We start from the raw sequence: 27,228 nt of genomic DNA on the forward strand, positions 1-27,228 counted from the left end.
ATTTACCACCCATACGGGGTATCCGGGTGAGGAAACAATTTTTATATATATATATATATAAAATTGGGTAAAAATGAAAGTTAAAGTTAAGTTTAAAACAACTTTATTACTAGTAGTTTCATATTGCCATGCAATAATCATCAGTATATCATGCAATATGTTGATTGCTGTCAAGCAATCAACATATTGCATATTGTCAAAAGCAATCATGCAATATGAAACTATTAGTAATAAAGTTGTTTTAAACTTAACTTTAACTTTCATTTTTCCCCAATTTTACATCGCTCTATTTTAATATTGAGCACTTTCATGCAAGAGACTGTTCATACTGCATCTACTGTATATATATATATATATATATATATATATATATATATATATATATATATATATGGGAAAAGGTAGAGAAATATCTCCCTCTTGGAGAAGAGATTGAAAAATGCTGGGATGTAAGAACAACTGTAATCCCAGTAGTCATTGGGGCACTGGGCGCAATAACACCGGCGCATAAAATGTGACTTGCCCAAATACCATCAGCAATCAACTCAGGTGAGTTGCAGAAAAGTGCGCTATTGGGAACAGCTAAGATCTTGAGGCGAGTGCTCAAACTCCCAGGTCTCTGGTAGGAGACCCGAGTTAGAGCAGAAACTACCACCCATACGGGTTAACCGGGGTGAGGAATCAATTTTTTTTATACATATATATATATCTATATAATCATAAATATACATATTCATAAATATAGATACATGTATTCATAAATATATATATTCATATTTATAAATATATATAGTCATATTCATAAATATATATATTCATAAATATATTCATATTCCTAAACATATATATTTATACTCATAAATATATATACATTATTCATATTCATAAATATATATATCCATAAATATATATATTTATATTCATAAATATATATAATATGTATGTACTAGCTGTGCTACCCGGCATTGCCCGGGTAATAAAAAAGTCTTTGAACAGAAAATTGATTTGCATTTAATATAATTTATAACAACAGTTACCATTCTAACTTTCAAACTACATATCATGAGAGAAGTGTTTTGTGTAGTTGAAATAAATTAAGAGAGAAAATAAAAACATGTACAATGTATGTTAAATTCTGTAGGAACTCCCATGAAACTTGAAATACTTTAGGCGGTCCAGATAATAACTAGCAATCAATACTGAACAAACTTGTGTGCCTCTGAGTGCCAGTCAGAAAAAATACCCAAGTGTGCAACATTACTAGTCACAAATTTGACCTTGACCTAAATATTATGTCACACATGTCCTTGGAATGATACAAAATATAGTTTATTTTTAAATGACTAAAAGGAGCGGTAAAGCATAAGAACTATAAGCACAACAAGTTAATTTATACATATATATGGAGCTTTAGAACACACAGTAATATATAAAATAATTTAAAATACAAATGTAAAATTTTCAAAATGAAAGACTAAAATATAAAAACGACTTTGTTCATAAAAATGAAATTCTGTAAATAAGGAGGGGGGATAGCTGTGAGATTTGATAATTGTCGCTACCATGAACAGACGATTACCACATTACATTGATTAATTTGTCATTAACTCCCAGGCATTCCTGCTAGATCCATGGCTAAAGCATGTACTATCCATGGGTCTTTTTTAGCTCCCTGCACAAACTCATCATTGGTCACAAAACCATCATGATTCTACAAACAACCAATCATACTACATTCTTATAAAGTTGTCCAATCATATTATAAACTTGCATACTTATATGCATATTTACTTTCTACACAAACTTTTATCTATGAAGACCGACTAAAGTGATAAGCAAAAAATAGTTCTAGAATATTCCGACTATTACGTAATACAGTTATAATAAGTTATTTGTAATCTTATTGAGTGTACCGCGTAATAGAACTTCAAAAGTTGTTTATTTTTTAATCTACAATATGCAACGAATGTAATGTTGATATGGCCATACACAGAGTATTAATGACATGTAAAATGAAAGCTCGCATATGATCTCTTCAGTTGTGAATAGATGCTTGTATGAGTCCAACAAAGTACATACAGTAAAACATCAAGGATTATTTTCAAAAACACATTGAAGCAGTTTTAAACCTTTTAAACATGTTATTATTTACCCATTTTAAATAAAAAGCTTAAATTTTTGAAATATGTAAAAATTAGATCTGACCAAAGAAAAGCTAAATTATTTGAATGTTTGGCTGAAGCGTGTGGCAATGATGTAAGACTTGTAACAGAATTTTCACATGTTCACATGATTTATGCTCTTTGTTAAACTTGAAAATTTATTATTTAAAATATGCATTATTTAGTTTTTATTCAGAATTGCAGTAACCTAGTTTTATTTTATGCTGGCTGACCAGCATATTGTATAAGAGTCGTTGCTTAGCAACCTGCCAAGGAAATCCGAGTCTTGTTGCTAAGCGGTCAAATTATTATGTTATGCTTATTGTTGTTGATAAACCTACAGCAGCAGATTGCTAGACAATCAAGTTGATAAGACGTATAAGTTGATAAGACGTATAAGTTGATAAGACGTATAAGTTGATAAGACGTATAAGTTGATAAGACGTATAAGTTGATAAGACGTATAAGTTGATAAGACGTATAAGTTGATAAGACGTATAAGTTGATAGGACGTATAAGTTGATAAGACGTATAAGTTGATAAGACGTATAAGTTGATAAGACGTATAAGTTGATAAGACGTATAAGTTGATAAGACGTATAAGTTGATAGGACGTATAAGTTGATAAGACGTATAAGTTGATAGGACGTATAAGTTGATAAGACGTATAAGTTGATAAGACGTATAAGTTGATAAGACGTATAAGTTGATAAGACGTATAAGTTGATAAGACGTATAAGTTGATAAGACGTATAAGTTGATAGGACGTATAAGTTGATAAGACGTATAAGCTGATAGGACGTATAAGTTGATAAGACGTATAAGTTGATAAGACGTATAAGTTGATAAGACGTATAAGTTGATAAGACGTATAAGTTGATAAGACGTATAAGTTGATAGGACGTATAAGTTGATAAGACGTATAAGTTGATAAGACGTATAAGTTGATAAGACGTATAAGTTGATAAGACGTATAAGTTGATAAGACGTATAAGTTGATAAGACGTATAAGTTGATAAGACGTATAAGTTGTAGAAAAAAATCTAGTATAGTTGTTAACAAACACAAGGATTTGCTAAGAACACTAGTTGCTACAAAATGCAATTTGTTGCTAAGTATTGCAGTTGCTAAGGTAAACAAGTTGTTGCTAAGTTACCTAGTTGATAGGGTATACAAGTTGTGGCAAAGCAACCTACCGCATCCATTAGTGTAAATATCAAGTTGACTCGTGACTCTGGAGACTCTGAATTCTCTGCTAGTTGGTTGCCGACCATGTCGAATATTGCTTTGACAATGTTTGTCATTTCTTCTTTGGTGATTTTGCCATCTTTGTCTATGTCATAGAGTGAGAACGCCCCTGCAATAAAGCATAAACAAATTATTCACATCTTTGCCTGTCAATTTGTTTTTGCTTTTAACCAGTGGAGTTTGGACACAGTTTTTCATTCCTATCTAGGATGCAACCTAGAAAAAGATCTCTTACCGAGAATAAATGGGTAAATGTGAATGTGCCAATACATTTAGGGTACACTAATATTAGGCTCGTTAGAGAAAATTATCTCCTTATTCACACTCAAACTATAATAGTACTCCTACAGTAATCCAATAGTAATCTTACAGTAATCTTACAGTAATCTTACAGTAATCCTACAGTAATCTCTTCTGCTTTGCAAGATTTACGTTTTAGACCAACCTGTGAAATGAAAATGTCCATGAAAGAGAAACTACATTTTTTATGAAACACTTCAACTGGTTTTTAAACTTTGACAGTTGTTATACATGTAAGTATATGTACTTACATGTAAGTACATGTACTTACGTGTACTTACATGTAATTACATGTGCATGCCGTCTGATACATGACTAATGATACTTGCATTACTCCATTGTACATACAATACTGAAACATATGCAAGATTAACAGGAACTAAACGATAAAGCATGGCTGGGATAGGAATCAAAGAGGTGCCCCCAATAATAAATATTTTAAACCAATCAGCTGCAGAATATCAAAATGATGGAAAGAGATTACTGACTATTCTCTGTAGATGAAGGAAGAATGTCAAACTCCAATCAATAGTCGAAAAGTAACTTGAAGCTATTATTACAAGATAGTCTGTTTTTATCACTGACATCAAACAGCTTGTTGCTAGGGGACTTTCATGCCTTGGCGATGAGGCTGACAGTGTATAGCTATACGTGTCGGCATCATAGACCTATTAACTACACTACACTGGGCAATGCAAACCCTGGGTGTCCTACATAAATAAATAGCTACATTCTTTGTGACTCAACGTCATTGCTTTGTTCACTTTCACCTAGTCAGGCAAGTGAGTCATCATTGTTTACATTGAAAGAATGAAGAGACATTTTTAGCTATACATGTCAGCATTAATACAACTGACAGTGTATTGCTATGCGTGTCGGCATTAATACAACTGACAGTGTATTGCTATACGTGTCGGCATTAAGACAACTGCTTTTAGAGAAACCGTTCCGAAGTCACACAGTGACAATGAACTATACTGTACAGCTGTACACCGTATTAACTCTTCATCTGATTCATTAAAAAATTTGTTTGAGTATGAACATTTTTACATAAAAATGAGACAACTCGAGCGACCACCATCTTTAAAATGTTGTGGTGTGACGAAGTCGCAATATTGAAGCCATAAAATAGAAAGACTGCATTAAGAGAATAGAAGTATATTGATGAAGAATACTGACCATGTAAAATAACTAGATGCCATAATATACTGTTAGTCAATTATATAAACTCTTTCTGTAACTCATGTTACAGTAATGCCTGAATGATATTTGATGGTTTGGAGTTGTCTGCACTCAAATACTTGATATTTTTATCAACTACCATTAGTCTCAGAGGGTCACTGTTAAGATATCAAACACATGTGGTGGTGATTTTTATTCTAATATTGGTCTTGAAGTAATAAAAATGTATAGAAATGAAATATTAGCATCTTATCACTGTGATTAGCGATATCTGAGTCAAATGTATTAAAAAGTATGATTGTTACGTGTTAATCTTTGACAACTATTTTGCTAAAATTCTCTACTTTTTAATAAAAATATAACTTCTATCTAAATGATACACAGCTCAAACTTTTAGATAAAAACTTTATACTATTTTAGATTGGGACATTTTTAGCTGAATAAAACAGAACAAGCAGCCAAAATAACTCACAGTCCAGCTTTTCATCAAGATTTCCTCGAGAGGTCACACTGAGGGCAATAATAAATTCGTCGAATGTGATTGTTCCACTATGGTCAGCATCGAAAACATTGAAGACAAAACCAGAAAACTTTCCAGGATCTCCCGAAGGAAAAACCTGCCTGTAGATTGTCTCAAACTCCTGCAAAAATAGATGTGTGACAACTCTAAAGTTGGTTACAGGTGCGATCATGCGACTGTCATAGGAGATTCAGCTCTATATAATATATAATTACTTGTACATGTATAAACGTCATTTGCCAGCCAAATAATCACAATTTCAGATTTCAAAAGTCGTTTCAAATCTGAAGTCAGCACCATGACTCATACAAGCATTCAACTCACACAAGCACAACCATGACTTACACAAGCAGAACCATCAATCATAAAAACTGCCCCATGACTCACAAAAGCAGCACCACAACTCATACAAGCTGCACCATGACTTACACAAGCAGCACCCTGACTCATACATGCACCACACTGATCAAAGAATAACAGTCATGATGACCTAGTAAATCTTCACCAATGAATATTACTTACCTGTTTGCTCAGCCTTCCAGAAGGACAATCCTTTAGAAAGTGTTTGTACCTATAAGAATAATGCTATACATATAAAGTGTTTGTACCTACAAGAATAATACTATATATATAAAGTGTTTGTACCGATAAGAACAACACTATACATATAAAGTGTTTGTACAGATAAGAATAACACTATACATATAAAGTGTTTGTACCAATAAGAACAATACTATACATATAAAGTGATTGTACCGATAAGAACAATACTATACATATAAAGTGTTTGTACCGATAAGAACAGTACTATACATATAAAGTGTTTGTACCGATAAGAACAACACTATACATATAAAGTGTTTGTACCAATAAGAACAATACTATACATATAAAGTGATTGTACAGATAAGAACAATACTATACATATAAAGTGATTGTACCGATAAGAACAATACTATACATATAAAGTGTTTGTACAGATAAGAACAACACTATACATATAAAGTGTTTGTACCGATAAGAACAACACTATACATATAAAGTGTTTGTACCAATAAGAACAATACTATACATATAAAGTGATTGTACAGAAAAGAACAATACTATACATATAAAGTGATTGTACCGATAAGAACAACACTATACATATAAAGTGTTTGTACCGATAAGAATAATACTATACATATAAAGTGTTTGTACCGATAAGAACAACACTATACATATAAAGTGTTTGTACCGATAAGAACAACACTATACATATAAAGTGATTGTACAGATAAGAACAACACTATACATATAAAGTGATTGTACAGATAAGAACAACACTATACATATAAAGTGTTTGTACCGATAAGAACAATACTATACATATAAAGTGTTTGTACAGATAAGAACAACACTATACATATAAAGTGTTTGTACCGATAAGAACAACACTATACATATAAAGTGTTTGTACCAATAAGAACAATACTATACATATAAAGTGATTGTACAGATAAGAACAATACTATACATATAAAGTGATTGTACCGATAAGAACAACACTATACATATAAAGTGTTTGTACCGATAAGAATAATACTATACATATAAAGTGTTTGTACCGATAAGAACAACACTATACATATAAAGTGTTTGTACCGATAAGAACAACACTATACATATAAAGTGATTGTACAGATAAGAACAACACTATACATATAAAGTGTTTGTACCGATAAGAATAATACTATACATATAAAGTGTTTGTACCGATAAGAACAACACTATACATATAAAGTGTTTGTACCGATAAGAACAACACTATACATATAAAGTGTTTGTACAGATAAGAACAATACTATACATATAAAGTGTTTGTACAGATAAGAACAACACTATACATATAAAGTGTTTGTACAGATAAGAACAACACTATACATATAAAGTGTTTGTACCGATAAGAACAACACTATACATATAAAGTGTTTGTACCAATAAGAACAATACTATACATATAAAGTGATTGTACAGATAAGAACAATACTATACATATAAAGTGTTTGTACAGATAAGAACAACACTATACATATAAAGTGTTTGTACCGATAAGAACAACACTATACATATAAAGTGTTTGTACAGATAAGAATAATGCTATACATATAAAGTGTTTGTACAGATAAGAACAACACTATACATATAAAGTGTTTGTACAGATAAGAACAACACTATACATATAAAGTGTTTGTACCGATAAGAACAACACTATACATATAAAGTGTTTGTACCAATAAGAACAATACTATACATATAAAGTGATTGTACAGATAAGAACAACACTATACATATAAAGTGTTTGTACCGATAAGAATAATACTACACATATAAAGTGTTTGTACCGATAAGAACAACACTATACATATAAAGTGTTTGTACCGATAAGAACAACACTATACATATAAAGTGATTGTACAGATAAGAACAACACTATACATATAAAGTGATTGTACAGATAAGAACAACACTATACATATAAAGTGTTTGTACCGATAAGAACAACACTATACATATAAAGTGTTTGTACCGATAAGAACAACACTATACATATAAAGTGTTTGTACCGATAAGAATAATACTATACATATAAAGTGTTTGTACCGATAAGAACAACACTATACATATAAAGTGTTTGTACCAATAAGAACAACACTATACATATAAAGTGTTTGTACCGATAAGAACAACACTATACATATAAAGTGTTTGTACAGATATGAATAACACTATACATATAAAGTGTTTGTACAGATAAGAACAACACTATACATATAAAGTGTTTGTACCAATAAGAACAACACTATACATATAAAGTGTTTGTACCGATAAGAACAACACTATACATATAAAGTGTTTGTACCGATAAGAACAACACTATACATATAAAGTATTATATGTATAGTGTTGTTATACATATTTGGCTTTAGAAACTCAAGCTATCACCTATCGGTGTAGCCTTGTGTTGCTAAAGATTACCAGAATAATAAATCCATAGATAAAACTGCACTAACTATCTGATTACGTCTATCAAGTTATTCCTCATTAAAGCCAGACATAATGTTGTAGCCTTACATTCCCTACTGTTAGTTCTAAGTGTTCTAATGTTATTATGTTGCTATGTATGAATCATTAGTGTAGCACTTTTGTTACATTTGTATTAAACAAGTGTTAAACATACTGTATCAAAGTGGTGGTATGGACAGTGATTGAATTTAGATATACTTTTATATGTATATATACATATGAAGTAGTCCGCACAAGGTGCAGTTTGAAAACTTCAATTTAATTTCTGTGTAACCTAATCTTGAAAAGCTAGAAAACTATCTGAAGTACATATATAGTTACATACAGTTTATTACAACCAAACAGCAATGCGCTCATAGACATCTATTGTAAACAGGTAGATCATAGACATTCATATTGTAAACAGGTAACTCATAGACAAGCATATTATAAACAGGTAGCTCATAGACATGCATATTATAAATAGGTAGCTCATAGACATGCATATTATAAACACCTAGCTCATAGACATGCATATTGTAAACAGGTTGCTCATAGACCTTCATATTGTAAACAGGTAACTCATAGACATGTATATTATAAACACGTAGCTCTAGACATGCATGTTATAAACAGGTAGCTCATAGACATGTATATTACAAACAGGTAGCTCATAGACATGTATATATTATACACAGGTAGCTCATAGACATGTTTATTATACACAGGTAACTCATAGACATGCATGTTATAAACAGGTAGCTCATAGACATGTACATGATAACACATAACCTATTCTAACTTTACAAGGGCTGACTAGAGTGACACGCTGCCGAAGGCATTATTATCCTTATACAGGTGTTTTAGCTCACAATTGCAGACCAGTTACTTACCAAAGCTTGATTTCTTTCTTTGAAACTACAACATAACATGAAGGTATTAGTTAGAGATCAAAGTACAGGCATCAACAGTTTCCATTCTGGATACTTGAAAAGATTGTAAAGTTCTTCCCCGATTGTCTGCTGCTCATCGATCGTATCATCTCCCTAGAAATTGGCTATTATTAATTCAATAAACTTTAGAAAAAGAGCTCTGAATTGATTGGTCTATCCCATAGATATAGTAAACCCTAGATATGCGAATAATCAAAACAAGTGAGGCCTATAATTAGCATGACGCAACGTCATGGTGATGTGCAAAGCGAATCAGCTGATCTATTAACTCCTATTGACTTAGCACTAAAAACTGCTCAATTTTTCCATAGTTTGTGCATCTGAGACTGCATATTTTATTGAAAATATGTAAAACTTATATGCGGTAATACTTCAACTTACGAGTGCCCTAACGTACGAGAAACTTGAGGTACGAGCCAGCTTTTAAGCAAGTTTTAGCACTAAAATACGAGCCATGTTTGAGATACGAGCACATGAGACAGTTGCCAAGTATGTCGGAGGTGTTTTATGAGAACAGCATCACTCTGTATTTTTCAACTGCTCAGATTATACTTTTGTACCATGTTTTTTGTACGCGATTTTCAGTGCAGAATTATGTGCATTAAAAGTACGGTGCGTAGACCGAAAGTTTGCCAGTAAAAGGATAGATAATGCAAAGAAAAAGCTAATGATAACAATTGATATTAAATGGAAAATTATTGAAAAATATGCAAAAGATGTATGCGTGATTGAGCTTGCTCAACAATATGACAGAAATACATCCACAATTATCAAACATAAGGATTATATTCAAGGCATTCAGTCGAAAAAAGGACTAACCATAGTTTCTAAACGATGCAGCGATCTTCACGACCACTGATGGAGAGACTGCTCAGGTTTTGGATAAAAGACAAACAATTGGCCGGTGACTGCGTAACTGAAACGATGCTACGTAAAATGGCCGGTGCTATCTATCAAGACTATAAAAAGTAGACATTCAGACAAGTTGGCTAGCGGTCGTGCATTAACTCTTGGTGACAACAACTGTGTTCGTCCTGATCGCAACACGTTGAAAGGGTGACAAAGGCAAACGTCCTTAGATAGGTTTCTCTTAAAACGGCAGGCTGGTCGTGAGAGCGAAACAGAAAAAAAATTAGCTAACCAGCGAGAAACTTAAAACTATGAACGCCGAAGAAACTTTAATTACGTTAAGTTAAAGATTAAAGTTTGCTTTTAGGTTTGCTTTTAAGTTTGTCTTTTAAGACTTGGATAAAATCTAAATTTATCAAAGTCAACTGTTGTAATGAAGGATAACTTATCTCTCCCTCTCTGGCAAATGCTAGCGTTAGCCGCTATTGTATGTATTTAATTTTACATTTTAATTAATCACATTTCCTTGCATTATTTTTATTTGTTGCTTTTTGAAAGCATGTGGTAAGTTAGGACCATAGATATAGTAAACCCTAGATTGGCGAATAGCTATCAATACAATGGAGCAAAAGTGAGGCCTATAATTGGCTGTTGTTTTCACGACGTTACGTCGTAGTGATGTGCATCACAGCATCAAAGCCTTCAATTGAGCAATAAGTTTAGTAGTGGAAGCGCGCTTGGCATGCTAGTTTTTAAGTCATAAACATAACAATAAGACCAAATTCTTAGTGAAATGTCATCAGAAGAGACCACAACACCCCAGGTATATCCTGAATTGCCCATAACAGAACTTCAACTCAAAACAAGAAGTTCTCAACAATATCATAAGCTATCTATGCCGATTAAGGACACCAAGCTGAAAGCTGCTAGTGGAAAATAATAGGAAAACCTTCATCATTGGTTTTGAGTCAGCAGCCAAATCTGTACATGGCATTGCTCAATATCTTTTCAGCAACTACCCTTACATCAACTACTTCCTAACCTTTAAGATCAACCAGGATCACATTGAGATTCTGTTTTCCACAATACGATCTAAGGGTGGCTATAACAATAACCCGGATGTGCAGTGCTTTAGATCTGCACTTCGAGCACTGCTCATAAAAGCAGATATCACACCAAGTTCCAATGTTAACTGTATTGATCTGGATGTGAGCAGGGCTGAAAAAACTGGCCAACTCCTGCTACATTCTCTGGCTAGAAAGAAAAAGAAAGAAGAGACAAAAGCTGAGGAAGGTGAAGATGAGGAGTTCGGTGATGAGGATTTTTTTCTAACTCAAATGTGATGAACGTATCAAGTTCTTGACCGATGTCGAAGTAGTGGGAAGTAGAAATAGTGATGACATAACCTTAATCTCAGTTAAAAACAGAGGAGGATTGGTGACCAGATTGATAGGCCGAATATGAATTGCTGCAGAAAAGTGCCTACGTTCACACATGGAGAGCTGTGGTATCACACAGAGAGCTTTTAAACAAGTAACATCACAGACAGTAACATATATGTCTTATTGCATAACCTCCATCAAGGTTTTACATGTACAGCGCATGCCAACAGTCTACTCAAAACTATAGTAAATCGCTATACTAAAATCAGAAAACACTATGCCGCTTCAAAACAGGAATCTAGTTCAACCAACCTTAGACAAAAACTATCTCGTCTAGTTATTTTCAGTCATGTCTAATGGGTGTTTAATACAGTGGTCCAGCGTAACTGCTTCTAAACCTCATTTGATTCAATAGTTTGTTATTAGTTTGATTTCTATTTGGTCACTCTTTGTATTATCAATAATATAGAAGCTTCTAAATCATTGGTATTATTCATTACCATGTGTGTAAGATTCTTGCCTTTCTCATCCAAAGTCATTACAGTCATACTTCGACTTACGAGCTTAATGCGTTCAGAGACTGAGCTCGTATGTCAATTTACTCGCATGTTGGTGCAATTTATTTATATATAGAACAATTAAATATATATTGATAGGTTTTCATACTCTGAAAATGCAAATAAAACACTCAAAACAGTATATTGTAACAGAAAGAACATGTTGGTTATTGTCCTAACCATAGATATAGTAAACCCTAGATATGCGAATAATCAAAACAAGTGAGGCCTATAATTAGCATGACGCAACGTCATGGTGATGTGCAAAGCGAATCAGCTGATCTATTAACTCCTATTGACTTGGCACTAAAAACTGCTCAATTTTTCCATAGTTTGTGCATCTGAGACTGCATATTTTATTGAAAATATGTAAAACTTATATGCGGTAATACTTCAACTTACGAGTGCCCTAACGTATGAGAAACTTGAGGTACGAGCCAGCTTTTAAGCAAGTTTTAGCACTAAAATACGAGCCATGTTTGAAATACGAGCACATGAGACAGTTGCCAAGTATGTCGGAGGTGTTTTATGAGAACAGCATCACTCTGTATTTTTCAACCGCTCAGATTATACTTTTGTACCATGTTTTTTGTGCGCGATTTTCAGTGCAGAATTATGTGAATTAAAAGTACCGTGCGTAGACCGAAAGTTTGCCAGTAAAAGGATAGATAATGCAAAGAAAAAGTGAATGATAACAATTGATATTAAATGGAAAATTATTGAAAAATATGCAAAAGATGTATGCGTGATTGAGCTTGCTCAACAATATGACAGAAATACATCCACAATTATCAAACACAAGGATTATATTCAAGGCATTTAGTCTGCAAAAGGACTAACCATAGTTTCTAAACGATGCAGCGATCTTCACGACCACTGATGGAGAGACTGCTCAGGTTTTGGATAAAAGACAAACAATTGGCCGGTGACTGCGTAACTGAAACGATGCTACGTAAAATGGCCGGTGCTATCTATCAAGACTATAAAAAATAGACATTCGGACAAGTTGGCTAGTGGTCGTGCATTAACCCTTGGTGACAACAACTGTGTTCGTCCTGATCGCAACACGTTGAAAGGGCGACAAAGGCAAACGTCCTTAGATAGGTTTCTCTTAAAACGGTCGGCTGGTCGTGAAAACGAAACAAAAAAAAATTAGCTAACCAGCGAGAAACTTAAAACTATGAACGCCAAAGAAACTTTAATTACGTTAAGTTAAAGATTAAAGTTTGCTTTTAGGTTTGCTTTTAATTTTGTCTTTTAAGACTTGGATAAAATCTAAATTTATCAAAGTCAACTGTTGTAATGAAGGATAACTTATCTCTCCCTCTCTGGCAAATGCTAGCGTTAGCCGCTATTGTATGTATTTAATTTTACATTTTAATTAATCACATTTCCTTGCATTATTTTTATTTGTTGCTTTTTGAAAGCATGTGGTAAGTTAGGACAACAACCAACATGTTCTTTCTGTTACAATATATTGTTTTGAGTGTTTTATTTGCATTTTCAGAGTATGAAAACCTATCAATATATATTTAATTGTTCTATATATAAATAAATTGCACCAACATGCGAGTAAATTGACCTACGAGCTCAGTCTCGGAACGCATTAAGCTCGTAAGTCGAAGTATGACTGTAATGACTTTGGATGAGAAAGGCAAGAATCTTACACACATGGTAATGAATAATACCAATGATTTAGAAGCTTCTATATTATTGATAATACAAAGAGTGACCAAATAGAAATTAAACTAATAACAAACTAATGAATCAAATGAGGTTTAGAAGCAGTTACGCTGGACCACTGTATTAAACACCCATTAGACATGACTGAAAATAACTAGACGAGATAGTTTTTGTCTAAGGTTGGTTGAACTAGATTCCTGCTTTGAAGTAGCATAGTGTTTTCTGATTTTAGTATAGCGATTTACTATAGTTTTGAGTAGACTGTTGGCATGCACTGTACATGTAAAACCTTGATGGAGGTTATGTAATAAGACATATATGTTACTGTCTGTGATGTTACTTGTTTAAAAGCTTTCTGTGTGATACCACAGCTCTCCATGTGTGAACGTAGGCACTTTTCTGCAGCAATTCATATTCGGCCTATCAATCTGGTCACCAATCCTCCTCTGTTTTTAACTGAGATTAGGGTTATGTCATCACTATTTCCACTTCCCACTACTTCGACATCGGTCAAGAACTTGATACGCTCATCACATTTGAGTTAGAAAAAAATCCTCATCACCGAACTCCTCATCTTCACCTTCCTCAGCTTTTGTTTCTTCTTTCTTTTTCTTTCTAGCCAGAGAATGTAGCAGGAGTTGGCCAGTTTTTTCAGCCCTGCTCACATCCAGATCAATACAGTTAACATTGGAACTTGGTGTGATATCTGCTTTTATGAACGGTGCTCGAAGTGCAGATCTAAAGCACTGCACATCCGGGTTATTGTTATAGCCACCCTTAGATCGTATTGTGGAAAACAGAATCTCAATGTGATCCTGGTTGATCTTAAAGGTTAGGAAGTAGTTGATGTAAGGGTAGTTGCTGAAAAGATATTGAGTAATGTCATGTACAGATTTGGCTGCTGACTCAAAACCAATGACGAAATGATGATGACTTTCCTATTATTTTCCACTAGCAGCTTTCAGCTTGGTGTCATTAATCGGCATAGATAGCTTATGATATTGTTGAGAACTTCTTGTTTTGAGTTGAAGTTCTGTTATGTTATGGGCAATTCAGGATATACCTGGGGTGTTGTGGTCTCTTCTGATGACATTTCACTAAGAATTTGGTCTTATTGTTATGTTTATGACTTAAAAACTAGCATGCCAAGCGCGCTTCCACTACTAAACTTATTGCTCAGTTAAAGGCTCTGATGCTGTGATGCACATCACTATGACGGAACGTCGTGAAAACAACAGCCAATTATAGGCCTCACTTTTGCTCCATTGTATTGATAGCTATTCGCCAATCTAGGGTTTACTATATCTATGCACAGACATCAAACAGCCTGTTGCTAGGGGCATTTCATGCCTTGGTGATGAGGCTAACAGTGTATTGCTATAAGTGTCGTGTCGGCATCATACTGTAGATCTATTAACTATACTAGACTGGGCAATGCAAACCCTGGGTGTCTGACGTAAATAGCTACATTCTTTGTGAAGCAACGTCATTGCTTTGTTCACTCTAAGCTAGTCAGGCAAATGAGTTGTCATTGTCTACCATAGAACTATTAACTATACTTAAGTATAGTTAATATGTCTATGTTGTCTACATTGAAAGAACAAGGAAACATGTTTGTTGCTACGCGTAATTTGACATAACTACCATACCAGTACATAAGATATTTGTTTCAAGTTTTAGATATAAAGCCTTTGACATTATGCATTTTCTACCCTGTAAATTTGTAAACATAAAGTTGAATATTTCATATGTAAAGTGCGAGTAAAATGTATATTGATCCATTCCAAAATTATTCTAAAATAATCAACGTTGCCCTATGCTATGGATTAACATGCCAGGTAGCTAGGTGTACAAACTGATTTCAAATGCATACACACTGGTAATTGGTACATTGATAGCAGTCTGCCATGAATATAAATGTTGGGTCTTGAGTGTTATGCAAACAGCATCAAAAGAATCCTAGAAAGCAAGCGACATATGATACACTTTTCTATACATATTGTGAAGGGGCGTGACTAAAGACGACAGGTCGGCTGAACCTTGATCTGAGATTACTCTTGTTAACAGCTACATTTGTAACCTCCTGGTAAATTCTAACAATTCCTGACATATCTGGAGGTGATAGTTTTAATTAACGCTGTGCTGTGGATTCAGCATGAAAATTCCTGATGCAAATTGCTTTGTAAAACCAATGAAAGAGTCTTAGTGACCACTAGCTTGTGTATGTCTGCAGTGATTCTCTGTAAGTCAACACACTGCCGTTTGATCTGTTCAGAGCTTAGACCATAGATCTATAAACTATAGTTATAGTTAATAGGTCTATGTGGGCGCCCATGTAGAGGGTCGAGAGTGACCTCTTCAGATTGCTTGGCTGCTGTTGATTCTTCAGAGCAAAATGAAGGTTTCATAGCTGGCTCATCTCCATCCGGTGTAGATGATGTAGATGGAGTTGGTCGGTATAGCAGTCGTCTACGCTTTGGTTGAGTTGGTTGTAAATATTTTGGCAGAGAATCAAATATACTTGGTACAGCAGTTGGTTTTAATATGGCAGCCATCTTCATACCAGGAGGTCTACGATAGGAGTCTGTTGGGAAATGATCACTGCAGAGCACAGACAACTGACAGTGTATATCTATTAGGTGTCAGCATTAATACGACTGACAGTGTATTGCTATATGTGTCCGCATTAATACAACTGACAGTGTATTGCTATGTGTCGGCAGAAAGACAACTGACTGTGTATTGCTATATGTGTTGGCATTAAGACAACAGCCAGTAGGGAAACAATTCTGAAGTCACACAGTGACAATGAACTATACTGTACAACTGTACACTGTATTGACTCTTCATCTGATTCATTAAAAAATTTGTTTGAGCATGAACATTTTTACATGAAAATGAGAAAACTCGAGGGACCACCATCTTTAAAATGTTGTGGTGTGACGAAGCTGCAATATTGAATGCTTAAAATAGAAAGACTGCATTAAGAGGTTAGAAGTTTATTGATGAAGAATACTGACCATGTAAAATAACTAGATGCCATAATATACTGTTAGTCAATTATATAAACTCTTATTGTAGCTCGTGTTACAGTAATGTCTGATTCATATATGATGGTTTGGAGTTGTCTGCACTCAAATACTTGATATTTTTATCAACTACCATTAGTCTCAGAGGGTCACTGTTAAGATATCAAACACACGTGGTGGTGATTTTTATTCTAATATTGGTCTTGAAGTCATGTTTAAAAATGAAATATTAGCATCTTATCACTTTGATCAGCGATATCTGAGTTGAATGAATCAAAAAGTATAATTGTTACATGTCAATCTTTTACAACTATTTTGCTAAAACTCTCTACTTTTTAATAAAAATATAACTTTTATCTAAATGATACACTGCTCAGACTTTTAGATAAAAACTTTATACTATTTTAGATTGTGAAATTTTTAGTTGAATAAAACAGAACAGGCAGCCAAAATGACTCACAGTCCAACTTTTCATCAAGATTTCCTCGAGAGGCCACACTGAGGGCAATAATAAATTCATCGAATGTGATTGTTCCACTAAGGTCAGCATCGAATACATTGAAGACAAACCAGAAAACCTTCCAGGATCTCCTGAAGGAAAAACCTGCCTGTAGATTGTCTCAAACTCCTGCAAAAATAAATGTGTGACAACTCTAAAGTTGGTTACAGGTGCGATCATGCGACTGCCATAGAATAGGTGTGTGACAACTTTAAAGTTGGTTACAGGTGCGATCATGCGACTGTCATAGGAGATTCAACTCTATAAAATATATGATTACTTGTATAAACGTCATTTGCCAGCCAAATAATCACAATTTCAGATTTCAAAAGTCGTTTCAAATCTGAAGTCAGGACCATGACTCATACAGGCATACAACTCACACAAGCAGCACCATGACTCAGACATGCACCACGTTGATCAAAGAATCAGTCAAGATAACCTAATAAACCTTTACCAATGAATGTTACTTACTTGTTTGCTCAGCCTTCCAGAAGGACAATCCTTTAGAAAGTGTTTGTACCTATAAGAATAATGCTACACATATAAAGTGTTTGTACCGCTTTTATTTGGCTTTTAGACTTTATTTTTATTAGACTTTAGACTTTATTTTGGCTATCACCTATCGGTGTAGCCTTGTGTTGCTAAGGATTACCTGAATAATAAATTCCTAGATAAAACTGCACTAGCTATCTGATTACGTCTATTAAGTTACTCCTCATTAAAACCACACATAATGTTGTAGCCTTACATTCCCTACTGTTAGTTCTAAGAGGGCTAATGTTATTATGTTGCTATGTGTGAATCATTAGTGTAACACTTTTGTTACTATCTGTATTAAACAAGCTTTAAACAAACTGTATCAAAGTGGTGGTATGGACAGTGATTGAATTTAGATATACTTTTATATGTATATATACATATGAAGTAGTCCGCAAAAAGGTGCATTCTGAAAACTTCATTTCGATTTCTGTGTAACCTAATCTTACGCTACAAAACTATCTGAAGTACATATATAGTTATATACAGTTTATTACAAACAAACAGCATTGCGATCATAGACACATCTACTATATAAACAGCAATCGTTGTGTGTGTGTGATTGAGTGTCCGCGGTATAGAGTACAGTACTTTTCGGACTATTACCCGCCACTAGGTATCTTGGGCGCGTTAACGGGAATCTCTGGTTCGTACACGCCTCTGTTATACAATACATAACCTAATCATCATCGTTTTTACACGGAACACGTCATATCTGGTTAGCGCGCATCTTTACGGCGCCCAACGACACTGGTGCGTTTGAAACAGTAAATTTGCTGCCGTGTTATAAAGCACCGTCTTGAGTTCGGCTGCCTAGACAGCTATACAAATGTACTAATCATTAAGTAAAATAAATTAATGAGTAGTAATTTACATGCGATTAATTTTTACTGCCAACGTGTACCGAGAAGGTCACGCGAACGTTGGTTTCTTGCGGCCACTGGAAAACTCAGTTCTCTCCTACTAAATTTCTACATAAAAAAGGTAAGTATTTCTTAATCAATGTTGTATTGTATATGAATTGGCACACTTCCACTACATAACCCTTTCACTCGCTTCCGTGTACAAATTTCGCTATCGGCCTACTGCCAGCCATTTTGCCGATATTGCTTAATATGTGTATACATTATTTTTTCAATTTCAAACTCGATCTAGAACGTTTGTTTTGGTTATATACTTCATTTTGCCAACATGTTAACAAGCACTGCTATACAACAAATTCGTTGTGTCTATACTTTGTGCATTTTAATTATCTGTGTAATCACAAAAATTTGATATGGCTATAATTTCATCAACATAAGTAGTATATGTTTTTTTAACTCGGACGCATTTAATGAACTCGCACAAAAAATCATCGTTTTTAAGCTGGAAATTCTCAAACGAAGATTTAAAGTTAAATTTTAGGCTAATTTTATAGAGAAATCTTTGAACAACACTGTCACTACTATAAAAGTCTTAAAGATCGTTGGTTATGTTATCAACGAATAATAAAATTCAGTTGCTAGCAATTGCTGGGAAAGTCGCAAATATTGCGTCTACGGCGGTCGACCATAGAAAACGTATAAATGAGTCTACTTTGGTGAAAGGGTTAAAAACGTTGGATTTGCCACTGTTTGTGATAGTAAACATGTTCATTTCCTTCCGCAGCTGAGCTACTTTTACTTATTTTCCAGCTACGAGTACTACAGCTACTACAGAACTTGCACGGGTACTGCTACTGCGTTTTACCTACTAAATTTCTACATCGAGAAGGTTAGTAGGCCTACGTCTTATTCAATGTTGTATTGCCTATGAATTGCCACAGTTTCACTACATAACCTTTTCACTTGCGTCCACGTACAAATTTAGCTATCGGCCTACTGCCAGCCATTTTGCCGATATTGCTTCATGATATTTTTTCAATTTGGAACTCCATCTAGAACGTTTGTTTTGGTTGTATAGTAGATTTTACCAACATGTTAACAAGCACTGCTATGCAAAAAATTCATTGTATCTATACTTTGTGCATTTTAATTATCTGTGTAATCACAAAAATCTGAAATGGCTATAGTGTCATCAACATAAGTAGTTATTTGTTTTTTAACTCGGACGCATTTAATGAACTCGCACAAAAAATCTTCGTTTTTAAGTTGGAAATTCTCAAACGAAGATTTAAAATTAAACTTTAGGCTAATTTTATAGAGAAATCTTTGGACAACACTTTCACTACTATAAAAGTCTTAAAGATCGTTGGTTATGTTATCAATGAATAATAAAATTCAGGTGCTAGCAATTGCTGGGAAAGTGGCAAAAATGTGTTTACGGCGGTCGACTATGGAAAGCGCATGAATGAGTCTATTTCAGTGAAAGGGTTAAAAACGTCGGATTTGCCACTGTTTGTGATAGTAAACATGTTCATTTCCTTCCGCAGCTGAGTTACTTTTACTTTTTTTCCAGCTACAAGTACTACAGATCTACAGCTACTACAGAACTTGCACGGGCACTCCGAGCGTTGCGATAGGCGACGGTGAGAAGAAAGCGAGCAGTGTATATTACAAAAGAAGCACACCATCTCATTCAATTTTAGAAATGCTTGAAGCCGTGCAATGCCTTCCAAAAAGCCTACTGCCCAAACGTAAGAACAGATTGATTCCCGTAGAGAAAGAGACCGAATTCGCAAAGTAGCAGCTAGACGAGCAGAAACTGCAGAGCAAACACAGCTACGCCTACAACAAAACAGAATAGCAGCTGCTAGAAGAGCAGAAACTGCTGAACAAACACAGGTACATTGAGAGGAGGCCAGAATAAATGCTGCAGCCGTTAGAAGTGCAGAGACTACTGAACCGACCCAGCAGCGACTCAAACGGCTCAGAGCAGCCGCTACATCGGCCAGACGTGCAGAAACCTCCAAGCAAATGCAGCGGCGACAAGAACATGATGCACTAGCTACAACAGCTGCTCGGTAAGCTGAATTTTCTGAGCAGATAAAACGGCGACAACAGCGAGATGCACTAACTACAGCACCTGCTACCAGGCGTTGTGTATGGACAGAAAACTTTGCACTTGACTACAGTCCTGCAACATAGTATAGGGCCGAATTTTTCTATGGGACGAATGTCCAAAAATGCTCCAGATGTAATGCCTTACGTTGGAAAGGCGAGAGGTCATACATGTAGTTTATATAGTAGATTTTATTGATAATAAATTTCATCAACACGACCACATTACTGCTGCACAGTTTGTATATACCATGTCAAAACACAGGCTATAGACGAAGAACTGGTGAGTCATGATTAGTGTTTCAAGCATGTAGAAGTCTCAATCCAATAAATGCTGGCGATAGCTTAGCAGTGCAATAGGAAAATATTTTCTAGAATTTTTTAAAATATAGAAAACTTTTCAATATTGCTAGTTTGAAAAACGTCAGTTTGCCTAGCAATGTCAATCTCATTATCAGTTCTGTGTACAAAATTAGGACAATTCCGATTTGAGTGATTCGAGACTGATGCATTGTAGACTAGCTGTAAAACACATTGCATATTTCCATTGGTCTCTCCAACATTGACATATACAACTGCATATGTGTATGCAGTCAGATCAGCACAAAAATTTCAGTGGATTGCATATTCGGAGTTGTTTTACAGTATGAAAGACAACTCTCAATAAAACTATTGCTTTGCGTAAATCTGTTCTCGAACACGGGTAATGCAGCTAGTTATATTATAAACAGGTAGCTCATAGACATGCATAGTGTAAACAGGTAGCTCATAGACATGCATATTGTAAACAGGTAACTCATAGACATGCATATTATAAACCAGCGTCATGCAGTGTACTTCTCAGAGTGTACTTCTCAGAGTGTACTTCTCAGAGTGTACTTCTCAGACTGTACTTTTTAGAGTGTACTTCTCAGAGTGTATTTCTCAGAGTGTACTTCTCAGAGTGTACTTCTCAGAGTGTACTTCTCAGAGTATACTTCTCAGAGTGTACTTCTCAGAGTGTACTTCTCCGAGGGTACTTCTCAGAGTGTACTTCTCAGAGTGTACTTCTCAGAGTGTTCTTCTCAGAGTGTACTTCTCAGAGTGTACAGCTTCTCAGAGTGTACTTCTCAGAGTGTACTTCTCAGAGTGTACTTTTCAGAATGTATTTCACAGAGTGTACTTCTCAGAGTGTACTTCTCAAAGTGTACAAAGCTAAGTTATATAATTAGATAAATATTCTTGATGTTGAATTATATTTTTCTAATCTTACAAGAGCTGACTAGAGTGACACGCTGCCAAAGGCATTATTATCCTTATACAAGTGTTTTAGCTCACAACTGCAGACCACTTACTTACCAAAGCTTGATTTCTTTCTTTGAAACTACAACATAACATGAAGGTATTAGTTAGAGATCAAAGTGCAGGCATCAACAGTTTCCATTCAAGATACTTGAAAAGATTTTAAGGTTATTTTTCGACTGTCTGCTGCTCATCGATCATATCATCTTCCTAAAAATTAACTAATTTATTAACACATTTTATTATTGAATAAACTTTAGAAAAAGAGCTCTGAATTGATTGGTCTATCCTAAATTTATTGCTTGAGTTTTTCCATGACTAACCTTAGTAAAATTAAGTTAACACAACTCCAAACATGGTTTCACTACACATGACAGCCAAACTAGTAAAAGAGTATGTGAAACTACACTATTTGTTTATAAACAGAACATGTAGATCAATACAAATAGTTGAATAACAATACAAATACAAATACAAATAACAATACAAAATAGTTGAACCATGAAAGAATAACATATAACTCAGTATGAATATATGCAGTGTAAGTAGATTCAAGCAATGATTACAAACTGGAACATTTTGATGGGGAGATAATTGCAAATCATGACAATATTACAATTAGGGTTCGCAGTTTGATATTTTAGAAGACTAACTGCAAAGATGAAAATAAATATGCTTGCAGTTTGCTCTCTTATATTAATATCAGTGTGCGCATGCAAAGGCTGGATCACACTGTGCTGCCGTGCGTCTGCATTAATCCCACAATGCATCAGTAATTGTTTGTGGTAACATTGTGCATGCTATAAAAAACCTGATTGTGCTTACATCGGCAAATAGTCTGCGGCATAGTGTTCTCATTACACAATGCAGTCGCTAAAACGATGAAATACTACCATGGACTATCATGAAGGGAAATATAGATCAAGCGATCTGAGACAGCTGATCACCATCGCTGAAGTGCTGCTCATTGCACAGACTGCCGTGGAAGCTTGGCAAAATTTCATACACGTTGGAAAGTTGCAGTATTTCCCAACACATATCTTTGTTGCCGCGGCAATTTCATCGGTTTACTGGGCACATAGTCGATGAATAATCAATGAGAAGACAACTCCGGCATACTATCATTCAGAATACTGCAGCCTTGAGACTGCAGCACACCAGAGCTAACATAAAGACAGCAAAAGTGTTTCTAATCTGAGTATGTCTAGCAAGGTCTTTCAGTTGACCATCTTTCAGTTAAAATTGATGGGCAAATTGAAGCAAAATACTGAATTGCCTCGCAACCTTATCATGCTGTTACAGTGAAAACAACACGTATCTACATGTACAACAAATGTAGATGTAATTGTAATAAATGTAATAGGTTGTATATGACATGATTTTACTAGGATCTTCCCTACTTAGCCTAAGTGCAACCTTATTCCCGTTGTGAGAATAGTTTATAAAGCTAAGACTGTAGGCTCACTAGGTACTGGAGCCTAGCAGTAAGTGGCTGGAGCACACACACTAAACACTTAACAGGCAATTACACTGTCATAATGCATCACATCCTCTTTAATGATAAGATGCAGATGTCCTAAAGACATGTACTCATTTTACACTGTGGCTGTCTCTCATCAAAGCCAGACTTATCTGCAGTACTTCAAAACCATAAAATAACATTATTAGTCCTGTTTAAGTGACTTTATATTAGTTTTAAACGAATAACTGAGAGTTTTAAGTAGCTTGTTAAGTAAGCTTTAAGTAAGCTTATTATATTATAATTTTATAACATAATATTATAATATAACAACATTATATAATAAATATAATATTATATTACAAATATAAATAATATTATATTCATAATGTAATATAAATATAATATGTTTTGAGCTATGAACAGTTCCTGCTGTAAGCAGTTGAATCAAAGTGAAAATAACCAAATGGTACGAACTTTCGAACTTTGGCCATCTGCGTAAATGCTAACTAAATATTTACTTTCCTTAAGCTTTAGCTTTTTCAAACTGATAGGAACTGGATAATTATTCAACAGAAACTTTAAAGGACCATGAAGTAAAAACATTTGAATGATCCACAGCACAAAGCAGCGAGTAACCTCACTGACAAGTTGTCGGCGTAATGGCAAAAATGTGCTCTGGTATGTAACAGCTTCACTAGAAAGGGAGTTATTACAGATTTTCAGCTGATTAAGGTGTCTTTGCTAGATAGCAACTTGCTAGATAGCGAGTTGAAGGTAAAAGCACATCATCAGCAAGCGAGTTTTAAAGCAGGAGCAGTGCCTAGTAATCGTCTCTCAATGTTGCCAAGACTTTCCTGAGTATATAAAAATGTTTAACAACAAACATGTTCTGTTGCCATAGCAACTGAATACTGCGTATCAAAACCTAAAAGCAAGATTAACATGATACTAAAGCGCTCACTTCCTCACGGCAACAACAGCTTCTTCAACCTCAATTGACAATCTTATTTCATCCGCTTCAAAAACAAACCAAATAGCAACGTCATCATCTTCTAAGCCAAAAGCAAAAACTATAAAGATGTCAAACAAAATAGCTATGAAAATGAAATCCGTGTTTTTACATAAAAATTAGAATACCTCTAGACCATTCTTTACAATAGTAGTAACTTGAAGGAGTTATGTCATCAATGCAGCTCTATTAATAAGTCAAAGTGGCTTGTAGTTTATATATATGAGCAAATCTTTAAAGAAGAGTGTGATGTCTGCTTAGCTTGTTACAAGCATAGCCTGAGTACTTTACTACAAGCAAAGGCTGCGTGTAATCAGACGCATTGCTGAACAAACAATGGCCCTGTGATCTTGGCTAGACATGACTGAGTTCAGTGGTAAGAGAACCTCGATGACAGGAAATACACCCAGTTGCAGGGTTTGCAGGAGTTACAATTTAAGGCTGGATGTTATTCCTGTCACCACCAGCAGCTTTTATTGAGAATTAAACCCCACCCTATTGTTTACAGGTCAGGCGCTCTAGACCACTAGGCCACAGCTTATGCAATGTTTGTAGGGTAAACACGTAGTACCACAGATGTAAACATAGTACCACAGATGTAAATGTAGAACTACAAAAGTAAACATAGTACCACAGATGTACACGTAGTATCACAGATGTTAACGTAGTACCACAGATATAAACATAGTACCACAGATGTAAACGTAGTATCACAGATGTAAACGTAGTACCACAGATGTAAACATAGAAACCTAGAAACCCATAGTAATTATCTAATGCAACCACTGCCTGTTAACAAACCATCAAAACTATCATCATTTAAAATAGTAACAAAACAATATGTTAATCTTAGTAACTATAATTACCTACAATAACTTCAGTACATTTTGTGTGTGTGATCTGCAAAAAATGTAACGTAGTTGCATGGAAATACTGTGAAAACAACATACCAATAGGGAATGCAGCCAGACCACAGGATAAGCATATAATACGTACAAGCAGCAAAACGCCTAAAAGATGTCAGAAGATCCAATAATTGGAAACGTCAAAAAAAAATTAGAAACTTCCGATTTGGAAGAAATCAGTCATGGAAGCTGCATCAGCACCGCCTGTGGAAACCACCAAAGGGAAGTGGAAGCAATTAAACCTACCAACCACCATCACCAGAAAACCACCAGAGAAACATTAGAGATGAGTCAAATGAGTCACATCCAGACCTGCCACTCCTATCAAACATGGCCTAAATACCAGGAGTAAGTCACGAGCTCCACCCTACACGCTGACATCACGTGCACCAGTTGAAGACTTACGCAAACAATATATCTTCACACACCTGACAGAAAGCATGAAAACCTTAACACTCAACCTACACCCACAGGCTAACCATCCCACATGCCAGACATCTATAAAAGGGAACGGCTCTAGCTCTAGCTCTAGCTCTAGCTCTAGCTCTAGCTCTAGCTCTAGCTCTCTAGCTCTAGCTCTCTAGCTCTCTAGCTCTCTAGCTCTCTAGCTCTCTAGCTCTCTAGCTCTCTAGCTCTCTAGCTCTCTAGCTCTCTAGCTCTCTAGCTCTCTAGTTCTCTAGCTCTCTAGCTCTCTAGCTCTCTAGCTCTCTAGCTCTCTAGCTCTCTAGCTCTCTAGCTCTCTAGCTCTCTAGCTCTCTCTCTAGCTCTCATTGTATTTCATTGTTTGACTTATAGAATAAAGAAGTAACTTTTACTGGTAAATATCAGCATAGCTTACAATAGCTTAACACCTTCACTTGTACCTGAACCAGTAATCATTAAATTAGTTCCCACAAGCTAAGTAACAGTGCACAAACTAAACATAGTCAAATAGAATAATATTGCAAGCAAACCCAACACTGATGCTGTGTGTAGATTCGGATTAGTTATGCATCACATAATTTCTCCACAACCACACATAACAACGTTACAATGTACTACGGGCAGAGTTCTTACCTTGAACACAGACGTGTAACATAAACGCTGAATCTAACTTATATGAATTTAGCTTACTAAAAACTTACTTAAAAGAATTTTTTGTATGAATTTTAGTAATCTTTTAACCCGAATTTTATCACTTATCTGTCTGCGAAACTGTTTTTTCTATAATGAATGACACTGAACTGAGATATAATCGCCAAATTTGAAATTCGAGAAAAATTATTCTTGATATCGTTTTGCGAAAAACAAATTAGCCCGGTTACGACGAAGACCTGAGTTTGCGATTATAAGAGTCTAGACAATGACGTCATAGCGGGTTAGCCGTGGCGGCGGAACAGCCACCCCTCCAATTGATAACATATTACTGAGTCACTAACTTTCACCTTAAATTCTAAATACCTTAAACCTTCACCATAAATTCTATGTTCTACTCAGACAAAGACGAAAAAGCATCGTGTATCATAGAGTTAACAAAATTCATAGCGTTTCAATTAACACATTGTTTAGCGAGGAAACATCTATGAATTTATGCAGTATTATCAAAATTAAGGGAACACAGTGTGGCTGAGAAAAAGTCTTCGAAGCAGCTGAAATGAATTATGA

General features: G+C 34.9%; 1 protein-coding gene across 1 annotated transcript; it reads right to left on the reverse strand.

Moving 5' to 3' along the window:
* Positions 1-1,343: 1,343 nt before the first annotated feature.
* Positions 1,344-11,063, reverse strand: LOC137396155 (frequenin-1-like; the record flags this gene model as incomplete). The annotated part of the gene is made up of 6 exons (XM_068082308.1): positions 1,344-1,711; positions 3,359-3,519; positions 5,365-5,533; positions 5,935-5,983; positions 9,351-9,375; positions 11,030-11,063. Coding segments are annotated over 6 exons (546 nt in total), but the record flags the coding sequence as incomplete, so codon positions are not given.
* Between the last annotated feature and the right edge of the window lie 16,165 nt (positions 11,064-27,228).

The sequence above is a fragment of the Watersipora subatra genome, chromosome 5 (genome assembly GCF_963576615.1).
Source record: "Watersipora subatra chromosome 5, tzWatSuba1.1, whole genome shotgun sequence".
NCBI classification, from domain to species: Eukaryota; Metazoa; Bryozoa; class Gymnolaemata; order Cheilostomatida; family Watersiporidae; genus Watersipora; species Watersipora subatra.